The 27629-nt window shown below is 37.2% G+C and overlaps 1 protein-coding gene across 1 annotated transcript in view; it reads right to left on the minus strand.

Moving 5' to 3' along the window:
* LOC145977804 (BBSome complex member BBS7-like) overlaps positions 1–27629 on the minus strand; it is a 62264-nt gene that overhangs the window by 21647 nt on the left and 12988 nt on the right. Inside the window, exons 3-10 of the mRNA XM_083110105.1 lie at positions 25246–25369; positions 23800–23914; positions 20609–20738; positions 19338–19534; positions 14842–15028; positions 11506–11590; positions 8885–8990; positions 4480–4597 (exon numbers count right to left, since the gene is read on the minus strand). Of these exons, the coding sequence (XP_082966231.1) occupies positions 4480–4597; positions 8885–8990; positions 11506–11590; positions 14842–15028; positions 19338–19534; positions 20609–20738; positions 23800–23914; positions 25246–25369 (1062 nt within the window). The remainder of the gene's footprint in view (positions 1–4479; positions 4598–8884; positions 8991–11505; positions 11591–14841; positions 15029–19337; positions 19535–20608; positions 20739–23799; positions 23915–25245; positions 25370–27629) is intronic.

Consider the following 27629-nt stretch of genomic DNA (forward strand, 5'->3'; position numbering starts at 1 on the left):
TCTGATTTCCATATGGCTTGTATCAGTTTTTATATTTCCTCTCTCAATTTCATGTCTCCATTTTTTATCAATTCCGCACTTATCCTATCTTCACCTGGTGATTTATTTTTCTTTAATCTGTCAATGCTTATTTGTATCTCATTATTTGTTGGGAGATCACATTGTAACTCTGGCCCTTGGTAATTAATTTCTTCTTCTTCTCTCTGCTCGTTATTACTACTATTTAAGGGTTCCTCAAATACTGTTCCATTTTTCCTTAATCTGAGTTTCATTTCCTATTAAAACATTGTCGTTACCTCTGCACATCAAGGTTTTTGATTGGAAACCTCCTTGCAGTTCTCTAGTTATTGTGTACATTTTTCTTATCTCATTCTGACTATTTGCTTCTTCTATATCCTCTAACTTTTTCCGTTCATAAGATTTCTTCTTCTTTTTGCATAAATTCTTAGCTTATCTTCGTTTGTTTTTGTATTCTTCTACTGTCCTCCATGTACTCCTTTCCATCATTTTTGATCTAGCTTCATTTTTCTCTTCTATTTTTTGGACACATTCCTCATCAAACCACTCATTTCTTTCCCTTTTTCCTTCATATCCTAATACCTTCTCTGCTGACTTTCCAAGTACTGTATATCTTTAATGTTTTTCCATTTATCCTCAATTCCATCCTCAGTTCCGTCCATTTGTTCCAATTGTCTTTCCTCCATTTCTGTGTAACATCTTTGAAGTTCTTGTTTATATATGTTATTTATTTCCCTCTCCTTCAGTTTCGTTACACAGTACTTCTTTTGTTTTATTCCCTGCATATTTCTATATCTTGGTATTCTGTGTTGATATTGAACCAGGTAATAATCTGTGTCACAGTCTGCTCCCCTAGAACTTCTCACATCTGTGACACTTGTGGCATGTCTTTTATCCACCATTATGTGATCAATTTGATTTTTCATGCATCCATCTGGTGACTCACTTTTGATTACTAAGTCATTACTTGTAGCAAAGTCAACTGCTCTTATTCCATTTTCATTGGATACTTCATGCAGGCTATGTTTTCCTATGGTTGGTCCATAGTTTTCTTCTTTCCCTATCTTAGCATTAAAGTCTCCAATTATAATCTTTGCATCATGTGCAGGTATCTGTATATACTTGATTCAGCTTGTCGTAGAAGGTGTCCTTCACATTTTCCTCTTTATCTTCTGTAGGGGCATGAACACACACTACTGTCATATTGTTGAATTTCCCTTTAACCCTTAATACACACAATCTTTCATCCACAGCTTCAAAATTTATTACTGGCTGTTTATATTTTTTGTTTACTAAGAAACCTGTATCAAAGGTATTGCTTGTGTGTCCACTATAGAATAGTGTGAAGCTACTGGTATCCATAACCCTTTTTCCGTTCCAGCATATTTCTTGAATTGCCACTACATTCACTTTGTAATTCTCCATTTCAATTTTTAGTTGTTTTAACTTCCCTGCCCTATGTAAACTTCTCACATTCCACGTTGCCACCACCAAATCCTTGTCCATTTTCTTGCCTTGTCATATAACATTTAAATCAATTTGGTGCTTATCTCTTGGCTTCTCAACAATAGTGATCTTTTACAGGGTGGGGTTCTTAGCCTGACACCCAACCCCCAACCTGGAGGGCCAGGTTATTTGATTTTGGGGTTTCCATCCCCTAGGTTGGTTGCTTTAACTACAGCTCCAGAGCCCATCCTGCCCCTGGTTTTACTTCAGAGATTTCTTTCTCCTAGCCTTTGGGATCCCTCCCCTCTCCACAAGGCAGTGGTTTTCCTCTTCTCCCAAGAGGGTGGGTTGCCTCTTCCGCCATCTCTGCCACAGATGCCGTTGAGGTCTTCGCCGTAACCCTGGCTAGGGGTCCTTACAAGGTGCTACCATCCGTAGCCAGATGACCAAGGTTTTTTTAAGAGGTCTTACTTCTCTTGGTTCTTCTGCCTCCTCAGCCGTTGAGCTCCTCAAATGACAACATGAAGCCAGAAAAAACAACAACGTCAGTGGGTAGTTCATGCCAAAACTGGAATTTATGTAAATAATTGCCTTCTGTTTGTATTTTTACATCAGTCATGTGTTATTCACACTGATATTATTCATATTAATGTTCTGGCAGCATTTCTTGTTGTCATGCCAACCATGGTGGTCACTATGTGGTCATTATGCACTGCATACCTGCTGAAATTGACAATTCAGAGAACATACTCTGGTGTATTAATGGTATACATGGTATAAAGAATGTGCAAATCTGTTCATAATATAAATTAACTTTTACCCTAAATAGTCTGCCTTCCCATTTTTTCTTATCGATTTATGTATCAGTTTGGTAGCTTCTCGAAACTAAGTCGGGATGGTCTGAATCTCTGATAAATATCTGAAACATTTTCTCTTACTTCAGCGCAGCGGCACACAGCCGAATATTTTGTTCGTGATCCCTTGTATTTTTTGCTTGAAACATTTTGTAAAAAATAGGTTACATATAATGCACAGATATTTTTAAAATATACTGTTTTGGGGGAATTGTTTAATGGATAGTAAACACTCCTTTTTCGGACTTTGAGGTGGATGCACCTTCAGCCCCAAAATCCATCCTCTGGCTGCGACAGGCCAAGATTCAACGTAAGAGTCGCTCACATTGTAGGCTTTGTAGTAAGTAATATACTCAAGCAAACTTATCATTTCAGTTATGGGGGTTGAACTGGACCTCTAGATTGTCTGCTACGAGGGAATGGTAGTGGAATTCAGTCTTGAGAGACAGATAATAAAGTGGTGATGGAACTCTCTCTATTCACTGAAAATTTGTCACTCAATGAAATACCGATTGGAAGGACTGGACCCCCAAGAGGTTGTTGCCACAAGGACACGGTGTAAGTGGACCTCAATATTATTATTCACAATTTCAACGATGCCATTTTTATAAGATGGACCACTGAAATTTCTTAAGGACTTTTTCATGAAAGAAGAACAGTTTTATTAATAGATCATCAGTGCTCGAACTATGTGTATGGGGGGCCAAAAGGGATGCTACCCTGCCCCCCCCCCCCCCGAGCTAAGAAAAAAACCATAAAGCTAGGAAAATTTGCATAAGTATCCTCCTCCAACTACTGCATTGTCTTGAAGTCTATCCATACAAGGACCCTTCCTTCTATCCCTACACTCGAACAAGGAAATTCGCAGCTAGGAATTTTCACTTTCAGCACTGTAGATCACAAAATCGTAACACACTGGAAAAGAACTGATTCGACTGAAATGTCCACAAAATTTCAATATGTAAGAAAAATGAACTTCACAAAATCCTCCCAAATAACGGTGACATTTAACTCAAACATGGCAGAAGAGGGGCTACTGTCTCGAATAATACACTTCCTGCTGAATTTTTGGGTCCCTTTGAAGTAACGGCTGTGAACAATGTGGGAAAATTATCAGATCTTATTTGATTTTCATATTGAGGCTTGGGGCCGACTTGAAAATATTTGGTGTGAAGTTACACTTTAAATATCACGTGTAAAAATAATATTACTGGTAAAAGGTCGTGCATTATTGAGTTTGATCGATAAGGCATCGACTGGTTGAGCAATTGAATCATTCTACTGGATTCACAACCGAACTACACTCCACTACACTACTCTTTACTACGTTTACGACAAAACTGAGTAACTATAAAGGTATGAGATTAGTGATACTTTCTGCCATCTGTGAGCAAGTAAGTTCATTCTGCATTTCGGAGGAGACCCACACGTCAAGACCCCTGTGGGTGAGACAATATGCTTATTATCACAGCCGTTGTCATACATGTTACTGGAAACCAGATTTCTGTTTCGTAAATCCATTATTAAATAAGCGACACTATCTGTTGAATTTCTGGGATTATGTACAATTTCAGGAGCACAGAGAGAGAGAACATTGCGGGGGCCCTACACTTCGGAAGGTCCCCTCCCTGCATTACGGGTGTGGCCGCTACGCCACTGCTTGTTCTGTCAATTGCAAAATTTTAGACGGTGTAAAAGGTGGCAAAGTGTTCCTCTGTGCTACCAGCCCTTTGACCTGTGCCCAAATAAGTTCGATTGCATTGTACATACAATGATAAGGCGGGAGACAGAATACTGTATGTCCCGCTTCTTCTGCAAGCTTGTCTATTCGATATATGGGGAACTGGGGTTTGTGTAACATAAGGAGCTGCAGTAGTTCAGCCTTCCTCATGTTTCTGTGGGCTCGCGAAAATCCTGAAGTAGGTCAATCCAGCAACAGTGCGTCACTACCAGAGTGAGTGGTTCCACGCCGCTTGCTAGCACGTCCCGACTGTAATTAGAGACTATTTATAGAAATATTGGATAGGCAAAATTATTGCTATCTTTACTGATATGTTTCTATTGCCTGATTCAAATAGGTTAATCTGTCCCATCCCTAAATATACATTGGAAAATGCACAGACTATACAAGTTACAAAGATTAAACATTAACACCACATACTTTATCATTGATTGAGAGGAATGGAATGGCTGAGAACCCATCTGATCTTCCTTGTGTGGATGCTTGGTACCTTTCTCTCTCTTTGGTGACTTTCTGTTCCAGTTCATCAATTTCACCTCTGGAAATAAAGAATATACGTAATTTCAATTTTTACAAACAAATATTGCAGTAATTAATTTCACAAAAAATAATACATAGTAGGGCCGAGGCAACAGCCATACAGCAGAACCTCGATTTTACGTTTTTCTGACCAAGATGGAAAAACTTAAAACATGGGAAAATGTAAAACAGGAAAAGTTTACAACATTCTGCTATGTTAGAACCAACAAGATTGAATCTATAATGCAGGAAAATATAAAATCCGGGAACGTAAAATCGTGGTTCCACTGTATATCATCGTTGAGTTGAGTACCCAGTAGAGTATGCAAACTCTAGTGGTTGCCAATCTCATCTCTGGATATGCTATGATGTAAGAAGTGCCATACATAATTTCTAAGGATCTTAGACAAAAACTAATAAATTTACATGCTTCAGTGTTGCAATGTGATAATTATTCTCACCGATTTCAAAATGATGAATACACACACATTAAGGAAAAAACAACTTGTATTGCATGGAAAAAGTCCCATGTAAACAATGCAGTGACATGATACTGCCTCCATCCCAGCCAACAAAACATACACTAATGCAACCAGAGTTTGTTTCAAATCCAAGCTTATCAATTGCTAGGGACATTGAATTTTCGCAAGGCGCGAAATCGCGAAATGTGTAAAAAAAGATGCTATTTTGAACATTCTGCACGTAACTACACTCCCAATGATGAAATATGCATGAGTTTTATTCGCAAAGTAATGTGAAATGTGTGCTTTTCCACGAAATGAACGCTTTTTTGCGAAATAACCGTGAAATATCATCAAATTAATTAGAAAACATGCAAAAACCGGCAATCGAGGTTGTGCACGCAAACTGTCGATTTGTAACGAAACGTTTGCCTAAAGTTTCCTACCACTTGCAGCAGAAGAACGTTTTATCTTCGATCAAATCAGGAAGATGCTGCAAATTGGGATTTCTCATGAACATAATCTCAGTTCAAAATCTTCGCTTCCTGTCAAGCTGCATTCCTTTCTTCCCCCGAATATGCAATTTAGAAATGAAGTGATTTTGTGTTGATGTTTTCTTTTTGGTTGGACAGCTAAGTACTTGTGTATGTGTACAGTATATAAAAATGAAGTAGTTTATCAATTTATAGCTCTTTTGTATGCTGTTTCCTCTCATATAAAAAAGTGTGTGCCAATTTTTTTTTCCACCGCTGGTATATACTATCTAACATTTTATTTACCGCTCTCCTCAGTTTTTATTTACCATAGATTTGTCTCCCAATCAATTGCCTCTTTTTAGTACATATTTTTTAGGAAAAAGATTCTTTAACTGAATTTAAAATTAATTTATAGTATCTAAACTGTACTTTCAGCAAATAACTTACTTAATCTAACTAGTAAAGAAAACATTTTAATCATCTTCGTCACACATCTAATCATCAGAAAAGAAATTTTTTCCAGAAATGAAGGTAATTAAAAGTATCGGCGTATAAGATGCACCTTGCTTTTCAGACCTATTTTTAAAGGTAAAAAGTGTGGCAAATATGGTATATTGTGCAAAATTTGTGGTAAAATTATTGCAATTACTCCCGCGAGATCCTATGATAAAATGAAAGGGAATTGAGAAAAACTAACCCCCTATCAGTGATAGATTGGACTACCTGAAACCACAGCTACAGCAGCAACTGGTGGGTTGGAGGTGAGGGAATGGGAAGTGGAAATATAAATTATCCTTTTTCCTTTCTGTGGCATTCTTTGCCTGAAACCAGACAAGTGCTTAAGAAGGTAACTGGAGGAGCAGCTCCTTCCAGACTGTCAGATTGCAGCCAGGAATCAGAAGCACGTGAAAAAGAGTGTCCCATATGAACTCTAGCTTTGAAAAGATTGACAATATTGCGATCAGAAAATAAGAAGGGTTGTGAGATGAATTGATCTATCACTGCTGGTCTCACTACTTCTCAGTGCACATCACTGCTTCTGCGTGAAGAACTGAGCATGGGGTGGACTGCTGTTTGGTATTTTATGTATGCTCTACCAAGAACCTTTCTGCTCTTGGTCAATAGCAATATTAACTTACATGCAAAAGTACCACAAACATAGTTTCTTCTATACAGGGCAGCACAGAGGCGAAGATATAGTACAAGCAATGCAAGCACTGCTTGCATAATTCGAATATCATTTAATGTACTTAATGTTCTAACCGTATTTAGTTTCCATCGCACTCGATTTCGCGAAAAAATGCGGCCGCAAACTCCCCCAGCAGCTCTGTAGCAAGCACCAGCCTCAATGCTTGCAGCCGTTCTGCGGGAAAATAAGGCCTCCGAAGGAGTCACATGGCGAAGCGTGAAATTCTGGTGGAACCCGTCCACAAAGCTTCTACAAAAAGCTGTGCTTTCCGAGCTTGCGTGATTCCCGAAAATAGCCGAGTTCAACCGAAAGCAGAAGGATTCATCTATGGGTACGTTGCCAGCAAAAACTAGTAACGAATATTTGTCTTCATGAACACGTAAACAAGATCGCAAATATAATAATAATTGTTAGTCATAAAATAACTAAAAGAAGTTATTATCACTGTTCTAAATTCCATATATATCATATTATATTACAAATTATTTTAGATTTCGCGAAATGTAAAACGCGTAAAAAAAGTTGACATTGGGAGTTGGGGCAGTGGAATTTCTGCACCCCCGTGAAGAGTTTTCTCAGGGAGGGAGGGAAGATTGGACGGACCTTGGTCCTGCACCCTACTTCCTGGTCGGTCCAGCTCAAATTACGCCAGAAGTGTTGACCGCTACCAGTGTTTGCAACTGCCAAATTATTTACGCAGTAATTCAAGTGAGCTCTTTCACAAATTTTACAATCAATAAATTGACTGCTTTTGAATAAAACTTGGGGTGAAAATAAAGCTATCTGAGAAAGAACTATCTACTGATATTTGTACATGGCATAGAAGTAAATCGTATACATTCTGCATATTATGAGCACAAGAATATGTTTTAATGATTGATTGATTGATTTGTTGTTTTAAGTCCACTTTATGCACAGTAAGGCTAATCGGGACTGGAACTACAGTTTAAAATGGGATCTGAAACACTTGTGCCTCCACCGGGTATCGAACCCGGAACCCCTTGATTACAAGGTGACGACACTACCACTGCGCCATCGGGGAGGCCCGAATATGTTTTAAGTTCTATTATTATGACGCAAGTGGTGTTCCCAGGGTCTTTTTATGGTCCCCATTTTGTCATCTTTTCCTTCCTTTCACGTTTCTTCTTAGATATACTGGGCCAAAAGGGGGTTATGTCTACCATCCACCCCCCCCCCCTTCGCCCCGGGCACGCCATTGAATGACACTTTATTACTTAAATATTAATGTACATACTCGTTCTGCTGAAATGATTCTGATTCCTCCGCGTAATTTTTATCTCCAAACTGATATATCTTTCCTTTGTGACGGATAAAATTAAGGAAATAGGTTGGTATCACTTTCTGTTGTTTCAGAGATTTTCAAAGTGATCTTGTGTGGATGCTTGCATTTGCAGTTGTGGAAAGCGCGTGGGATAGTGTGAGTGTTTGTTGCTTCGTGTTTTGTGCTGTGAATTTATCGGAATGAACGCGTATTTAGGAACGGTTGATGTGAAGTGCGGGTGTATTATTGAGCAATTGAAAATTGCTTCGTTTAGCTCGAGAGAGATAAGTGTTAAAATGAAAATCGTGGAAGGGGGTCTACCAACACCAAGAGTTTGAAATTTATTGTGGTGAGTACATCGTCTATGCATGTGTTTCTTTGCTTTGAAATGAATTTTTTATTGTTTCTGTTTAACTTTTTATTTAGTGTTTAAGTTACTCCAATGCGGTTTTTAGGGTGCCCAAAAATACTAAATTACATCATGCAGCGTAAAATAAACAAATGATTCCCATTTTTTTTTATCTAAATCGGTTTGGTCACCGTTTGACCATATTAAATAATAATGAACAAATAAAGGTACTAATAAGTAAGTAAGAAATTCCGTCTCCCTTTAGTCGTATGCGGAAAGTTCGCATATGCAAAATGTTTAATATCATATGAATAACGTTACCTGGATTTTTTTAAAAAGTAAATGTGACGTTTGCGGATCATATGGTTTATTTTTAGTACAGTCACTTTATTACGATATTTTGACAAATCCGGCGACTGGGTAAATGAGGCTATAAACCTTGAATCTTTCCCCTCGGCATGTCGTTGTACTACATGTTTTGTTGTACTGAAACATTGCTTGCCTCCTTCGTAAGACTACGCTTCGCTACTGGGGCAGCAATATGCTTACCTCAATCGAAAAATCTTCTGCCTTGCTTCTTGTGAAATTGTACTCATTCCTGACTCCATACCAACTTGTTTATCAATCACTTCAGTTGTCATGCCAAAAAACCACCCTATTTAACAGACAAAATAGAAAAATCAGATATCAAGTCGAACTTCTATAGGCTTATTAATCAGTTTACCATCAAAGGCTTACACTGGTGTCCACATTTTCATGAAAGAAATTTCAAGATTTTGATAAATTCTTGTGTTTTGGCTACTACTAAACATCTTACTTGAATAACAATTGGGATAACTTTACTCACATTCTACTTTGAAAACTAACATGCAATCTGAATGAAATGCATATTGAGATTTAACTTATAGAAAGAACACACTAAAATATTTTGTAATATCACAACATTCCATTAGCATCTTAAGGAAAAATATTTGGGTTTTCCCAGTTTGACCAAGAACTTCATGTGCTACATCCATTGCAGCTCTGTGCCTTGACGTTCCGATCACAAGAACATTGTGTTATATGCTTGCAGTTGTGGATACAATTTATTATTGCTATTTGTGCTGAAATGAGGAATCACTTCTGTGCTGAAGAGTGCCAAATTTGTCAATTTAAAAAAAAAAAGTGTGTGTGTGTAAAAACAAGTGTGTGTGTGTGTGTGTGTGTATGTATGTAGAGACTCGTAACAATTTCTTCACATTGATGTGTTGCTCAAAAGCACCTGCAAGACTCCTTCAGATTAATTAAATATCCATTCACACATGACAATGTCAGGCATGTACCCAAGAAAAGGGCAAAGACTAGGTGAGGGTAGTTCCAATGTTGTTTTGTGGTCAGTGGCTCAACTACAGGGGGGGGGGCAAACATTGATGGCCAAATGTACTTGCAGGGGGCAATTACCACCCACAACTTCAAATTTTATGCAAATAAAAATACTTTTCGTAAGATTTTCTTGCTTGCTTCGCTTGCAATGCCTACTTTTCTTGGTCTTATCAAGTTCAGAACCATAGGTAGGGGCAGTGGAAGTCAGGCCTGGTAAATGAACGATCTAAATGAAAATAAGTTTTAAAATTGACTGATTGATTTGTGGTTTTAAGTCCACTTTACACAAGAAAGGCTATCGGAACCGGACCTACAGTTTAAAGTGGGATCCGAACCACTGTGCCTCCACCGGGTATCGAACCCGGGACCCCTTGATCACAAGGTGACGATGTTACCACTAAACCATCGGGGAGGCACAATAGTTGTAAACGAGAGAATGCATTGGCGTCACGTGAAATTATTTGCACCCTATTAAATCAATATTGATTTCAGCCTGCAAAAAAATTGGGTCCAAACATTTTCTTGCTAGCTTCGCTCGCAATGTGTCATTCTTCTCTGTATTGCATTGTAAATTCCCAGACAGAGAAATAAGACTTGTCTCAATTGATCTTATTTTAAATGCATGAACAATTCTTTTGAGGAAAGGGAGTGTGCACATTTGAGATACAATTTATGTAATTTTTGCTATTGGTTTATTGTGAGATGGATTAATTGGTTGTGTAATGTATTTAAATAATATATATTGTATAAAATATGTATTAAAGAAACTTTGAATACGTGCCAATTTAGTGTCCGCGTCACTCCATGTTGCATATATGTGAAACATATATCGTGCATGAAAGTTATACATGTTAATGCAAAAAAAGAATTATATTTACAATGCATTTATCAAACACTTTCTTTCTATCAAAAATAGTTTGTGTGCTTGTTTTCCATTATTAATGTCAAATTGAACGTGTTGAAAAAATAATTCAAATCTTTTGTTCAAACACAAATACTTTAGCACCAACTTCTACCCCCTTTTTTGCATAATTTACAAGGGTAATAACATCTTTGTTACTGCCATTACCACTAATACTACTACTACTACTAATAATAATAATAATAATGTTGGTCCCAGCTTCGAATCCCAGCTTGGGGTTGGATGTTTGGTTTGTGAGTGTCCATTCATCAATTTCATTATCCCAATCTTCGCAAATTAGCCAAAGTGGCACAAGAAGCAAAGTGAAACAAAGTAAATCAATAGTAATAATAATAATAGTTATAATAATAATATTGATATATATATATATATATATATATATATATATATATATATATATATATATATATATCATATTCACCACATGTCTAACAATGAAATCTAATAGTATTTGACTGCAGTTATTTGAACATTTTTATGAAAGTATTTGAATTTTCCAAGGATTGACTTGCCTGATACTTAAAGGATTTCCAAATCATTGGAAATCCTAGTAATATCATGCTTTTCATACTCAAAAATGACAAACGAACAAACTAAACTGTCATAAATAAAGAAAAATCAACTACAGAAGAATATTAAATAAAAATTCTATTATGAAAACAAAATAAAAATATCAAATAAAAGGTAATAATAATAATAAATAAAACAATAATGTTTGCTCTTATGAACACATGGTAGTGACACATGACTAAAATGGCCTGAAGAAGTAGTGACCTTTTATTTGATATTTTTATTGTGTTTGCATAATAGAAATGTTTTTTTTTAATATTTGTCAACTGTGAGTAATACACACCAATTATGAATATAACTACAGAAGAACACTCACCAGTGTATGTTGTAGCAACAATTTCATCATAACCAGCATTTCCAACAACTCCTCCTTGAATTGAAGTAATACTTTCATTACACACCTGAAATTCAGTAAAAGAAAACAAGACAAGTGGTTTCCGATTTCTGAGAAATTTATATGAGTGAATGTCATAGTGACAATAAGAGGCAGTATGTTGAGAAAACTAAATTCTGAGGATGATGAATTCTTTTCTTCCACATTATCTATTTTAGTTTTGGATGTTACTCCCCACCCGTTGCCTTTTTCATGATTAATCTTTCAATCGCATTTTCATTATTCAACAAATAAACATTCAAAAATGAAATTTTAAAAAGTAAACAACTTGCAATTGGACATCTTTGATCTTATAAACAATAAAATAAAACAATTAATTCATTCTCAATAAATACAGATTTTGATGTATTGGAATCACTGAATTCAAATGCTAATATCTACATCGTACAATACCTTTCTAGAGTCAGAATATTTTGTCAGGTATATGAAATGCCAACTTGGTTCATAACCTTGTGGGAAATAATTCAACTTCTGTGAAAATACAATGTAAGGGGATTTTTTTAAAAAAAAGGTTTCTACTGAATAACCCAGGCTTGGCAGTCGCATACTGCATATTAAAATATTATAATAAGCAGAAGGAATTGTTAATTTACTACATATTGATTTGAGAGATTTGTGTTTTAGTCATCATATACTGATATTTTCAATATTACAAATATGAATGTGATGCAAAATATTTAAATTAACATACACATACAAGGTGTACAACTTTGCTTCCGCCGTTTTCCGCCAGGTGGCAACAACAGGAAGTAGCGGTCGAAAGAAGCAGATCGCAGACGTCACACAGTTAGCTTGGACCTCTGTCAAGATAACCCCATTCAAACATTAGTCGAGTAGTGTGTGCATCGTGAAGTTGTTCGCGATTGAAAATGTCAGGGTACGAGCCAAATTCTCGCCATTTGCGGGAGGATCTACTGTTTTGTTTCAATATGAAGAAAACTGTGGCTGAGGCTCATCAAATGCTCTCCAAAATGCAAAAAATCATGGGGATATCCCGGCCATGCTTCCACGTCGACGGCCAAACCGAATATTCATGGCTCCAAGATCATGCTCTGCATTTGGTGGGACCAGCTCGGCGTTGTGTACTGAGCTGTTAAAACCAAGTGAAACAATCACAGGTGCTCGTTATCGAACGCAATTAATGTGTTTGAGCCGAGCATTGAAGGACAAATGGCCGCAATACAGCGAGAGGCACAACAAAGTGATTTTGCAGCATGACAACGCACGACCCCATATTGCCAAAGTGGTGAAAACGTACTTGGAAACATTAAGATGGGACGTCCTACCCCACCCGCCTTATTCTCCAGACATCGCTCCCTCTGATTATCACCTGTTTAGATCAATGGTTCATGAACTGGCTGACCAACATTTCCGATCTTATGAAGAAGTAAAAAAGTGGATCGATTCGTGGATCGCCTCCAACGATGAACAATTTTTTAGATGCGACATTCGTACGCTGCCCAAAAGATGGGAGAAAGTAGTGGCCAGCGATGGACAATACTTTGAATAATGCCTGGGTAAGCAATGTTTTTCATTAGAGCGTCATATTCTTGGGGAAAAACGGCGAAAGCAAAGTTGTACACCTTGTACAAATGTACAAATTTAAAATAATAAGTTCGAACCACTGGAACATGTGAGTATCAACAATACTTACCATCAATAGTAAATTAATAAGTTTGAAATTATATGCAGTCATTAAAAAGTAAAGCAATTTTATTCTAAGAATAAATTCTATCAAATGAATAGAGTGGAAGCCTGATTTCATGCTCCTGCATTTTACATTTTCCCCAGTGACGTGCATACAATGTAAGCTACGAAAGCATTGCTTCGGAATGAAATAACGTAACAATATATTATGTCATTATAATCACACAATTATTCAATAATATCTAGATAAAACCGATCCATTATTTCGCTACACCCAGAACAAATACCAGCTCCTGTAGGCCTGCACTGAGGTTGAGCCGAAGCATCAGTGTATTTCTGCTACAAATTAAGCTAGCATCGGACAGGGAGTTAGTATGCACTCTAGAGCTGCATTACGTGACGACTGTGAATGGGTGTCTCAAGTAGGAGAGCCTTCGAAGAGGAAAAATATAAACTATAAACACATCTATTGCGAAGTGTTTGATAACATTGATAACAACTTGGATTTGAGGTTTCAAGATTATTCTAAACTTATGTTCTTAAATTTGTTGTCACATGAAAACTATGGACAATATTCTAACCAGTTCCCCGAAAGCAGCTTTCAAAGTCTCTTAGAGGCATATGGAAAGTTCTTCGATGCCATTCGATTGAAAAATGAGCTGACTGTAGGGTACAGTACTGAAGAGTTTAGAAATAAAACCATGCGTTTTACAAAACTACTGAGCACTAATTCAATGCTAAGCAAAAGTTTTCAGCAGTTTAATATGTTAGTGTCATTACTGTGTACAATTCCTGTGAGTACGTCTTCAGTAGAAAGGTCGTTTTCAGCGCTGAAGAGAATCAGAAGTTACTCTCGAAATTCTACTGGAGAAGAGAGACTGTCTCATCTTGGAATTATTTCAATTGAAGCTCGCCTACTAGGAGAACTCAGAAAGAAGGAACAGTTCTTTGAGGGGGTGGTTAACAAATTTGCTTCCCAGGGGAGAAGGATGGAATTTCAATTCCGTTAATCTTGCAGAGGTGATCTGCCGAAGTGTCAAGGGTGAATTGAAAGCCAGAAACTAGTTATTTTCTACAGAATTTTGCTTATAGTAAAATTGATATTATATCTAATTATTTCAATATCTATTCTTTTAATTTAATCTATTATCAGTTGTGATTTTTATCTGATATTTATTCTTTTGATTTAAACTATTACTAGCTGTGATTTTTATCGAGGCAAGCCTGCCCCTTGATTTACTATTATTTACTTAAAAATTATATATTCAGTGCTTCGGCTATCTAAATGGTCACCGCACTCCACTGATTTTCCCATAGTATACATTCAATCTTCAAATGTTACAAAATTGTTATAAAATTTTCAAGGAGTTTCCATTTTCTCACTTTTAATTTTTTTTCACCTCTGTTCCCTGAAAAAGGCATGAAAATGAGGTTCCACTGTAAATACCAAATGTAGGAGTGTCGGTTTATTGGTAAAATTACTGATTTGATGTATTTATAAATAGCCTGTAATTTTATGCTAAATTCTGCCATCTTGTTATCTGCGATTTTATTTGTACACGTTTATAACTTTGATGTTTTATTACCATCTAACCTAGACACAGCACTCACATAGTTGAATCTTAATGTTGGTTGTCCATCTTCTCCATCATCATAGGTGTAAACTTCTATGGATCCATCATCTCTTCCAACCAGAAGGTCTCTTATTCCATCTCCAGTGATATCATAATTGTCGAGACAAAGAACTCCTCCATGGTGTTTTCCACTTTCCAGTAACCACTTGTGAGTAGGACCAGTTCTGGATGGTAACAGAAAAATATATATTCTGTTACTTACATAATGTTGAAATTTTCTTTATGTTCTTTATAATTGTCTTATAGAACTATGAAATAATGTGCCACATTGCAATTAACACTTAAATGCATGAATTATTTTTTGTCATTTTTTTTCTTGATTTTAGTCTAATATCTGTTGTTATGTACTAATAAGCAATTTTAAATCATTTTTTGAGAAATGCATTCTCCTGTTTCGAAATATGCCGTTACCATATGGTAACGCTATGCGTTCACTCCCACAAATTGATTTATTTTTGAAAACTTGGAAATTTTTTAATTAATCTAAAAATTACTTTCAAAATTTGGTTATTCTTTAAATAATACAAATATTATAGATCCAATGTACAATCTCACATTTTCTGAGCAAAAGGAGCTCTTTACCGGGCACGAATGCCGTATACGGCTTGCTTTCTTCTGAAAGTGGCAACTGAAAGTAAGACTGGTGTAAATTAAGATTACAATAGAAGAGTTTACTGCCCATTTGATAAAGCGTTTAATTGAAATCATTCATCACAATTGCGTCAAAGACAGTGTTTGAGTTCTCTACCCTAAGATCCTGAACAATGCAGTATTTCCCGTTATTTTTACGCACGAGAATCACAGGCGAGTTGTAAGGGGATGTAGATTCCCGGATGATCCCTTGCCTCAAAAGGGAATCAATTTGTTCATTCATTTCTGTCCTTAAATGAATGGGCACCGGATATGGCAGTGACTGGAAAACAATATCGTCCTTTAGACGGATCCGGTGTATGTAATTTGTAGTGCGACCGACGTCAGTCTCGGACCAAGAAAAAACGTGGGAATATTTATTTAAGAGCTGCAATAATTGTTGTTTCTGAACGGGCACTAGGTCTGGACTTATGTCGATCGACCGGTCATGCCGGACTTGCATCTTCGGTTTCTTTCGTGATGTTTACATGAGCTGGGGCGGAAGATACCCCAGCGATGTCACGTGTACATTCCTCGGTCTGGTCGGCTGTGGCCAGGCTTACCCATGCTTCAGCAGAGCCAAAACTCTGTCCTTTGGGAATTGTAATTTTATGCGTCAATGGATTGCAAATCCAGAGTAGGTTTGTCTGTCCATTTAAAGTGGCTCGCGGAATCAACAAACCAGTTTGATTTTGAAAAGTCAAGTCCGGTTCCAATAACGTGTGGGTGTCGATGATCTCGTTCACCAATTGAACGGGAATGCAAAGGTGAGAATGAGGTTTCACCCTTATCATCCATGCCACGACAAATTCGGGAGACAGATTAGCCTGTATCATGTGCACCATTTTTGCAGACACGTCAAAAGCTCTAAGGGTAGTAACTTTAAGATTAGATTTCACAGGAAATCCAAAGCGATATAAAGTGAGACGATTTGTATTGAAGTCCAAGTTAGCCCTCAGATTAGTTAAAAAATAGTTTCCCAGAATAGCGCCCTGTTCAAAATTTGGAAGAACCCTAAAGGGATGGCGGAATGTAAATCCATCTATAGAAAAGGTTAACAGAGCGATCTCCTTAACTGCAAGGGGTGTTTTCGTCACACCCTGTATAAGAGTGTCAATCTGAAAACGTTTTGCACTGACGGAACATCCTTGGAACCAATGGCAGAAATCATAGAACCAGTATCAAGGATGAATTTATAGGGTTTACCTGCCTGCAATATGTTAATATAGATCAACTCTGCATTTGGGAATGTCTGAACGGAGAGACATTTAACAACTGGGGGTATTGGCACGTCGGTTCCCCCAGTCGTTAGTGGCCGTTTTAAATCATTTTCACTGGCCTGTCAAACATCTGCTGTGCGGTGGGGGTAAGAACCTCGAGAACATGGAATTCCATCTTGTCTTTCTCCTTGCCATTCAGGCAAATAAATGTAAACGCAATGAAAATATAGCGATCGTATCCTAGCTGATTGGCGACCGGAATGGGTGTTTTACTCTGCTTGCATCACATACGATTCCCGACCGGAAAGTGTTAAGCATAATTCAGGGGAAAAAAAATAACCACGAAAAATTGGTCATGCATTTCGCGAGGGGAATGGATGAAAGAAAAGTACCCTGCATCTCCACCACATCTAAACACCCTGTTGTTTAGATTTAGGGGATCGTAGATAGGCTATGTGAGAGCCTGATATTCGAAGATTATATGCTGCGAGAGGTGTATTGTAAGAGGGAGGACGGGGGTACAGCTCTGAAGAGCAACGTCAACACTCAACCAAGCAAGGGGCTTGCCCCGTGAAATAAGAACAACACTTACGATTAGATTTAAACACTTCAGTTGACTGGTCTGGCAGGGGTGTGAGAGAATGATAGACAAGGATATAGGAACGTTCGTTACCTGTAGAACTCGATGTGAAGATCGATTCGCTGATTCGTAGATGAACACTGATGAAACACTCCCTTTTGATAGTGCACTACTCCTCGCTGTAACTCTTGTTGTATCGTTCGGTAATCCAACTTTAAGTCAGAGGCAACAACTATTCATGCCATAACTTTCTTCATACAACTGCTAGTATAACTCCGAGGCACGATTGTGCATGTGATAAATTTCAGATAACAACTGGGAGGAGAAATATTCTCTCGAGCTATTTAAATGAAATTCGAACTTTTTGATCAGTAGATTCGCAGGCTTTGAGCGTCCCTTGCCAATGGCAATTTCCGAACATAAACGCTGATTTACTGATTTTCATATTCTGCCAGCCTAATGCCATGTCAGTGGAGTTTATGTTTTTCCAACTACGCTGAAGGTCGTTGGGGTGATTTGCTTTTAAGAAGCTCGTTTCCAACGCTTCAGCGGGACTCCTTTTCATAACATGATTAGCTTATTTATTTATGACATCCTGGGTTTGAGTCATGCCTACGGCATGATACACTATTTAGTACATAATGATTACTCTATATTCACATATTGTTTTACCACTCTTGAATATTCACTTGTCATAGAAACTTTGAGTTGAGTTGAATTGAAGTTTTAAGTCCACCTTAGGCACAGAATAGCTAATCGGGACTGGGCCTACAATTTAAAGTGGGATCCATCGAGGAGGCGCCTATCATGGAAACGTATGAAACATGGAACGCAAAGTCCAACCACATATCTGACATGTCCAATGCGAACAATGCTGGTGGACCACCAGCATACACCACATCTTTCAAAACCTTCCATTGTCTTGTAATGGGCTGCCAAGCTCCCTTAGGTGCAATATGAAATGATGTCATATAGTTTTGCCCGATTTCCATCCAAATTCAAGCTGAGAGAATTCTTGACTCGGAAATTCATGTAGCATATGGATAAGAGGGGCTGCACTCTTTCTAAATTTGTCTTAATTGTCAGTGGAATCATCTTATACTCTTGCCTTGATAGATAGCAAAACAAAAGAGGTACCCAAGGAAGCTTTGCAAGCACCAGGCAGGCTTTGTAACCAAATCTTATTTTATTCTTCAACAGAAAACATCATAAGTTTTAAATTACATATGTTTACTAAATGCTGAAAACATTCAGAACTCCATAATGAAAGACAATCAGATAAAAACACTATATTTACTTTCCAGCGTATGAATGACATTTTGAATAAAAAAAATCGAAGGTCAAAACAAATACATCCTCTCACAACAATGCCGTTACCTGGACCGAAACTAATGGTCTCAAACACAAGCTTTATGCTTCATACAGCGACTTCTGGCACTAGGTTTGCCTAAACACTCAATAGACAAGCTTCTAGCACGAAAGTGTGCAAATGTTGAGCATTACCATATGGTAATGCTATGTGTTTAAGGGTTAAATATTTACACACTGGATGCATAACTACAGGAGGGGCTGATGATTTAGTACTTTATTGTATCGGTCAACAATTTTCCCAATCTACAGAATCCCCCTACTTTTTTTTGGCAAGTGTGATAATACCAAGAAATGTATGTTACAAAAAGTATTTACATATGTTTAACAATGCATCTAAGAGCACAAAATAATGCACATCTAACATAATACATGTTTTTTATAGTTTGTTGCAAAATCATACCTTGTGGTTAAAGAGTGGAAAATAGCATGTACATTATATATAGGTAGTCTATCAGTATCACATGTATGAACATTCCTAACATAACAGCAGTAGTAGTTTATTTTCATCAGGCTCTATGTTGCAAAGAGTCAAATACAGTATGGGCTAATACCTTGTCCATTTTTGTTGATACTGATCTGATGAATACTGTTCGTTTTGGCAGAATTCACTAGATCATTAAACTCTACTTAACAGAGTAAAATTACCATTACCAGAGAAAACTCTAATCCTACCTTCCTATTTGTACTAGGCCAATCTTTCCATCAGCAGTTCCATAAAGAATATCTTCTCCGCTCTCACCTCCGTCATTGTAGAAAAGATGCAACACACTTGGAGCACTTGGTACTTCTATGTTATGCAAGACATCAGATCCTTTGAGAACACGAAGCATTCTATCCTCGCATGCTAAAACTGGTACTAATGAGCGGGTCTGGTGGAAAGAGTGAGAGAAACATGATGAGTACAAATCAACATGTACTTTTACTAACACTCACATTTTAAATTATTTTTTTTATTGAGTTCCATGGTTTAATGGATGGTCAGGAGGGAGGTGGGTAGTTGGAGAATACCCTATAGCAGGAAACACGATAGAAATGTAATACAAAAATTCAAATATGCTAAATGTTAAATTGTGAGAAGCTCAGTGTGATTTCTCATCTGCAGCATCTGTATGAAGAATGTTTTGAAAAATACCAAATGATGATGATAATGCTTGAAAAAAGTACAGAACAACCTCTGAACTTTTTAAAACATGCACATGCAAGATAAAGTTATATCAAGAAAAGATCACATTTATTTCTGAAACTGATATTTAAATTACATGATCCATGCACTGAAAACTCATTATTTATATAAGTTCCTTTGGTGTTTTGCAATTACGTATTTCATTGTTACAGCACTTAAAGTAGAAATTGGGGATGTTTGGTCGATGCCGTAGATTCTTAGGGCTAGCAGAAAAGATGCTCCTATGGTTTAACATCGTGACAGTGAGGCAGTTGGGGAATGCTTTGTGAAAATTTTCCTAGCAGCGGGGAGACGCCCCTTCCACTTCAAACACTGCATTGCTACCATAATTGGATTTCAGTTTTATACATGGAACCTCTAAAAATAATACATTTTCTTTCTTATGATTCTATATATCCAAAAGGTTGGGATTTATACTCAGCATGGATTCTTATTTCCCAAATTATATATATGCATGTGTGTATAAACAGGGGTTATCCACAATCCTCAATTTCAAGGGTGGGGATAAATATGGATTTAGGTGTTATAATGGCAAAATATAGTTGCAAAATGACCATAAATCATGTATTTTGTAAAAATATGGGGGTGTTGGGGTGCATGGATATATATCAATATGCCTAAATAATAATAATAACAATAATGTGATATCCAAATAAATTTTTAACAGCCACACACATACTACTTCAATTAGTTTCCATTTGTAACTTCCTACTATGTGACAAAATAGTCCTTAAAGTCAGGCACTTTCTTACATGCTTACTTTTTCAGCAGGAAGGGCAATAACATCTTTTACTACATCACTGCACAGGTAGTAGTTTGTGTCCTGGCAATCGTTGTAATGGTTATATACATAATCTCCACAAACAAGTAAATCACTTCCACTGACATGCCTGTAACAAAAAATAAAACCAGATAAAAAGTAAAGAATTTGCAGCTGTCACTTCAAAATTAAATGTTCCTCCCCAATAACAAGCATACACTCCATGTTCGGGGAATGAAAGAGGCCAAGTTAGTTCTGTGGAAAAAGATAGTATTTTGCTTCATTGTAAACGAGTGTTTCTTTACTCACACTATCAAAATAAGGATGCTTGGTTTGTTGTAGATTTCACCACATTGGTTTTAACGACCGAAACTGGCACACACCAATCACACCATGTTGGTCATTATGACCTTGTGGCTTGCACCTTGTTTCCCTAGCTTACCGTTGATCACAAATATAACAATGATGCACATAAGGCATGACCGACAAGGCACGGGAATCAAGTGCACATAAAACTATTTTGGCGGTTCTATTTTTTACAGGTAAAAAAAAGCAAAATTTGCGAATTTGCGAAATAGAGTCCATTAATCACTTTGGTGCAGGAGGAAGGAATGGTGAAAATAGCCTGGTAGGGAACGTGTTAAAAACTTTTATTTTGATTGATTTATTTGGTTTGATGAAAAGATTGTCTCAGGCTATCAACCAGGAGTGCATATATATTCATGATTTGGTATATTTTACTTTGCTTTTCTGCCACTTTTGGCTAATTGCAAAGATGGGAATTAGTGATGATTAGGGAATGGATTTTTAGGTGCTAAAAAAGAAGGATTTAAGACTTTATAAACTCCACATTACGACTTTTAGGTGCTTATAATAAATTAATAGGCATGATCATTAATTAATAATAATTTTATGAAATAACCAGTTTTAGATGCAATTTGTATACAAATGTTACTATTTTTAGGGTAATTAATACTATTCTTTGATTATAAAAAATATACAATTTGTAAAAACTTTGTCGTATTTTGAAATACCTCACCACCATATGCTTTTCAATGTTCTCCATGGTGAAGTTTTTCCAATCATCCGTGAGTGGGCTCTTGTACAGTCACGGACACTTCCGGGTTGTAACAATCTCATTAACTTTCTATGTGATTGTTACAACCCAGAATGTCCGTGAAGAACCTGCTCTCCACGCCGCAGGAAGATATTGATGGAAACTTCATAAACGCAACTGCTGCCGATTCCCAAGGCAGGTTTTGGGCTCCCTGAGGTGAAGTGGTAACGTCGTTGCCTTGTAACAAAGAGGTCACAGTTTCGATATCTGTTTTAGGCACATAGTGTTTCGGATCCCACTTTAAACTGTAGGTCAAGTCCCGATTAGTCTATCTGTGCATAAAGTGTACTAAAAAACTTAACCTCAAAACCCAAACCTCAAGCAAGTTCGCAGTGGTCTTCTCTCCTTGATGAACAGCGTCTATACTAGGGCAGTTGTAGTTCCTGCTGGTGCAACCCCCCCCCCCCTTTCACCTAACTGTTGTGTCAAAGGGGAAAATAGATGACGTGATTGGTCACTTGCAGGGTTGCCTTTCCTACTTGCCACAGCAGGCACTCGAAAAAGCCAATCAGACAGAAGTATTCTTGGAATCTTCCCACGCTGTTACACTGTTGGAGACAGTGAATAATGTTGGCCCTGTTTTAACTGGATGATTTTTTTAAACTAGGATTTCAAACAAAACAGCCTGCATGTTTGTTTGGTATGCTACATGTACAGTCCCTGTAATTGCCTGGGAAATACAGCATATAACAACAGAGAATGCCTCATCCAATCAGTTCGCTCCACATTTTTCCAATTTCATGATGCAGACTGGAAGATGGCTGAAATTTGCCCAGGCGTTGACACCCCATGCTGTTGCTTTGCTTCTTTTGCTGCTAGGATTCATTCAAGGTCTCAAGATTCAAGGGTCTCAAACCTTTCTGGTGGAAATTAACGGTCGTTCTTGATAAAATATAGTTTTGAAGTTAAGCGAAAGGTTTAAAAGGCATTTTACAAGTCAAAATTGAGCTTTTAGGCATTTGTAGGAATTTATAGTTCATTTAGGCATTTTTAGGTCCCATAGAATTTCAGTAGAGGGGTGCTGTGTACATGAAACACAGATATATCTGAATAGCATGCATCTAGGATGTAGCAAAAAAAAAAGAAAGGTATGGTCCTAGAAATCCATTCACTAGTGATGATATTGATGAATGGCAATGTGTTAACCACTCCACCAGGGGAGACCCCTTTTATTTCATTAAGCTGAATTTTCACTTCCAGGCAAGAAATACGTATATTTTATTTAATAATCAAAACCCTTGTTCTCTATATTTACTTCATCAATTAACTTCAAAATTACTGTTTCGTAAATATTCTTGAAAATACAATTAAGAAATACAATTTCAAGAATTAGAATTACAATACAACAACACTACTTCAACTGCTGACACACATTAATTACATTCAAGTGCAATGACTGGAAATTTTCCCAATGCAGTCTTAACAACATAGAAGAGGAATAAAGACATGGGGACATATGTACAAGTAATAGGAGTGTCTGCAATTTACTGTCGACATACAAATATCATCCTACTATGGTGCACTGTGTGAATTCAGTGGTTCTCGGTTAAAATCTCAGGTGAGACATTTATTTATGAGTTATTTTATCCACTCCATTGTCATTATTTATACCAGCAGGAATCATCCTCATTTGTCTTTGATGAATGTGGTCTAGGTTTGATCCTACAGTGGGAGACCCAAAATATCATATGAGTGTTGCTCCAACATTGTGTGAACAATTGGGGCCACTTGAGAAGAAGAAGTAGCAGCATCAGGTCTAGAAAATCAGGTTTTGATTTTAGTAGCACTGCATAGCATATTTAATTAGAATCAAATCTAATTTGAATCAAATCGAATTGTTGTTCAAGTCCACTTTATCGGGACTGGACCTACAGTTTAAAGTGGGATTCGAACCATTATAAGCCTCCACTGGGTATCGAATACATTGATTACAAGGCGATGATGCTACAACTGCGCCCTCGGGGAGGCAAATTTAATTAGAAAACAATCATCATCTAGTATACATTTTAATTAAGCAATTTAAAAAAAGAAATTAAAAAAGTTCAAATGAAAATGGTTGAAAATGCACACTTACATTGATTTTATTTCCTCAGTCAGGTTAGTGTCAAAGTCCAAAAAAAGTTTTCCTTTCTTTGTGTAACCTTTGACTTCATTTTCTGAAGAGACAAATATTTTATCCTTCACTGTACCTGCAACATAAAAAGAACTGTGCAAACTGAAGCATTTTTACAAAGTAAAAATTCAGTGTTTTCTTTCATAGCATTGTACGTATTAACCTAAATGAAGCAAAACGTACATCATTATTGAGTTTATGCATTTTTAGGCTTACTGTATATTTGATTTTCTCTATCCTCGGCTAGTTCTACTTGACTCCCATTTATATGTTCCTGTCACACTATTTCAAACCGAAGAGATCCCAATTTCGGAACTGTTACTTACATATGATACCAATGCTCAAATTATCAGTTAAAAATTCTTCAGAATATATGTAGACATAGACAGTTACATCAAATATACACATAAAAATAGGAGTACATATGACCACAAATTACAAACATTTTATATTTAGTATAAGTGAGACAACTGACACATGCATTTCAAATAATACATCACAAGACACAGATAACAATGTCCTTTATGTAATGAGGAAGCCGGTCCCCATGGCAGAGTGGTTAGCACATCGCCCTATGATGCCAGGGGTCCCGAGTTCGAATCCCGGCCTGGACATGGATGTTTGTTAGTGTCCATTCATAACATCAATTTCATCATGTCATCACTCATCCCTATCTTTGCAAATTAGCCAAAAGTGGCACAAAAAAGCGAAGTAAAATAAAGCAAATCAATCACAAATGTAATGAGTAATGATTTTAATATTATTTCCATACTTGAGTTTTTCTTTAAGTTCACTTTATGCACATATAGGCTAATCTATGGATGAGTTCCAGCACATTATTACTAGTTTAATGCACTATTAACCCATGCTCAAGGTCCCGGGTTCGATCCCCGGCCGGTTCAAATCCGGGAACTTTTCTAACGGTGGAAGCAGCCCCGGCGCCCACCCAGCGTCGAACAACATGGGTACCTGGGGGAAACCCTGGGGGGTAAAGGCGGTCAGGGGCGTGATGCTGATCACATCACCCCCACTCACGACCGGATCAAGAAAGTGTGGGGCGTTACCCCCACACCCCCTATACGCCTTCATGGCGTGGTGCTCTGCACAGGGGAACACTTTTCCTTTTTTACTTTTTAATGCACTATTAACATACATATAATTACTTACATATTCTGAGTATTTCTTTTACTTATGGTTATATAACTTTACTCTGAATTGAAATATTGAGTTTCATCTTGACATTTTCACGTGACAAGATTTTGCTAATATTAATCGTAAATTGTACCATTCTCTGCTGGTAACTAGTGCATATGATGAATTATTAATGAATAGTTTTTCCTTGGATGGCAATACTGAAACAAACATACAAAAATACTCTACATTCGTAACAATCATCACAAGTCTTACCAAGAGCTCCTCCTAACTCCAGGCGTGTTATTTTTGAACTAGGCAATGTCTTGAATGCAATCTGGATGTCACCCTTTTTTAATGAAAATAGCTGCAAAATTCCATCATGATCTCCCACAGCAACCTGAGAATTAATTACAGACTGATTGATTAATTTGAAATTTTTGGGTGCTTCAGCATGTATGGCCATTATGCACCCTTCTGAGTAAATGGGGAAAGATCCCCTTATCTAAAACCCTTAAATTACATATTTTTTTTAAAAAAATAAAATAAAGTGTAAAGAGCCCCTTGAGAAAGGTTAGAATGCAAGTTGTAAAGGGACCTGCACAGGACAAACACAACACATTAACCCTGCATTGGTCGTGCATGGTCTCTAGTTCTGGGTGTGTGGTTTTAACGTTGCCATTTATCAATTATTGTTTTGTCAACACCATCCCTCTGTCTTGAGTTTCTAACCTTTCACTTTTACACCACAATTTTGTTTTTGGTTTGTTGAAATCCCTTGCTGTCTGTGTCTATGCAGGACTATAGGCGTACCTAGTTTTTACTGAAAATCCGGTCTGCTGTTCCGTGTCTAACGAAGGGTTTCTTTTTTATAGAATTTCAATTTGTATAGTCTTATATAATCTCAATTGTTGCAAGAAAAGATCTAATTATAATTCATGATTTGGCATTTTAGACTATGAATTTAACATATTTTACGAACCCGGTCTCTGACACCGTGCGCGACCATCGACGTAATTTTTCTTGAGTGACCCACGAAGGGTTAAAAAAGGTAAAGATAGTCTAAAGACTTCCTCAGAAACAGTGTACAAGGCTTCAAAAACTGAAAACATTTGGTAAAAACCTTGCCATCATCTCCCAACATGGATGATAAATCATTGGGAAGGTTAAAAATCTGTCTGAGGAAATTAAAATCAGCATGTTCGAGAAGAATGTGCCGAATGCTTATAACAATGCTACAGGTACGGCACAGCAGAGGGTCCAGCTCTTGCAGGAAATGACAATGTGTGAGATGGCTGTGTCCAATTCAAAACCGAGTTAAGATAACTTCTTCTCAGCAGGAGGGATGGGATGAGGTACAGATGCAGCAGTGTTTAGTAACTGAACTCTTTTGTTTTATATTAGAAAACAATGAAAGATTAATTAACAAACATATTTCAGAAAACAATGAAAGATTAATTAACAAACATATTTCAGAGTATGTGTGTAAATAAGAAACATCTACAATGAAAAAATGGAGAGTATTTATTATTTTTACAACATAGAAATATTTACATTCAAATATTTGCTTTGAGATATATTTATAATGTAACTACGTTCGTTATTATACAAGTGAACATTAACACAAGAATAAACAATTTACTACAAGCACAAAACATTTTCTTTAAAAATCCACACATACACTACATTTTGAAGTATATTCACCAGATTGTGGCACAATAACTACCGTGCGTCCATTTCGATCTTCAGCCGAGAGATCGGGAGAAGCGTGGCGGGTGGCGCTGACGGTGATGCCGACATTTGCGGCCTGTAATGTCCGCTTATTTTTATGGACATATGCAGACATTTATATAAATATTGCAAGACGAGCACTAACCTGTGTTATAAGAGTTGTTCAAACTGATATCCACCAAGTGCCAAGTGTGTAGACTTTCAGGGAGAATACGTTGAATAGCCTGAAATTTTCGTGCCTGTAGCTGGGTCGGGCCGAGAACTTATCAGCCCCCTCGTAACGTGAACCTTGCAGCTGGCATTAAAATCCTCTCACTGACACAACACACATACACACTGCAATAACACAAACAAGTAACGGCAAGTAACCAAGAATAACACTCTTGCGCACAGTACGAAATTAACACGCTCTTGGTTTACACCTGCTCGCCACTATATTCACAGCTCTGTCGCGAAGGAACAAAAAACTCGAGCTCGAAGATTTCGGATTGCAAGGAAGCTCACAAACACCATTGACTTTTAACGGTTTTGTCTACAGCGTAATCTTGATACAGTGTTGCACATTCGAAACCTCCAAACGATCTTCATCGGCACAAAACTCTTTCAAGGATATGAACTTAAGCAGGATGTTACTGGCCAAAACTATGATTAAAATGTTTAATTATCTGTGGCTCTTAACATCATTTCTAAAGCGTATTTTTTTTTGTGTATATAAGGGCAGAACTTGGATGAATTACAGATGGTAAATTATAACACAGGTTAGTGCTCGTTTTGCAATATTTATATCATTGTCTGCATATGTCCATAAACATAAGCGGGCATTACAGGCCGCAAATGTCGGCATCTCCGCCAGCGCCGCCCGCCACGCTTCTCCCGATCTCTCGGCTGAAGATCGAAATGGACGCACTGTAGATATACATAATGAAAAT

The sequence above is a fragment of the Lepisma saccharinum genome, chromosome 1 (genome assembly GCF_977018435.1).
Source record: "Lepisma saccharinum chromosome 1, izLepSacc3.1, whole genome shotgun sequence".
Classification (NCBI taxonomy): domain Eukaryota; kingdom Metazoa; phylum Arthropoda; class Insecta; order Zygentoma; family Lepismatidae; genus Lepisma; species Lepisma saccharinum.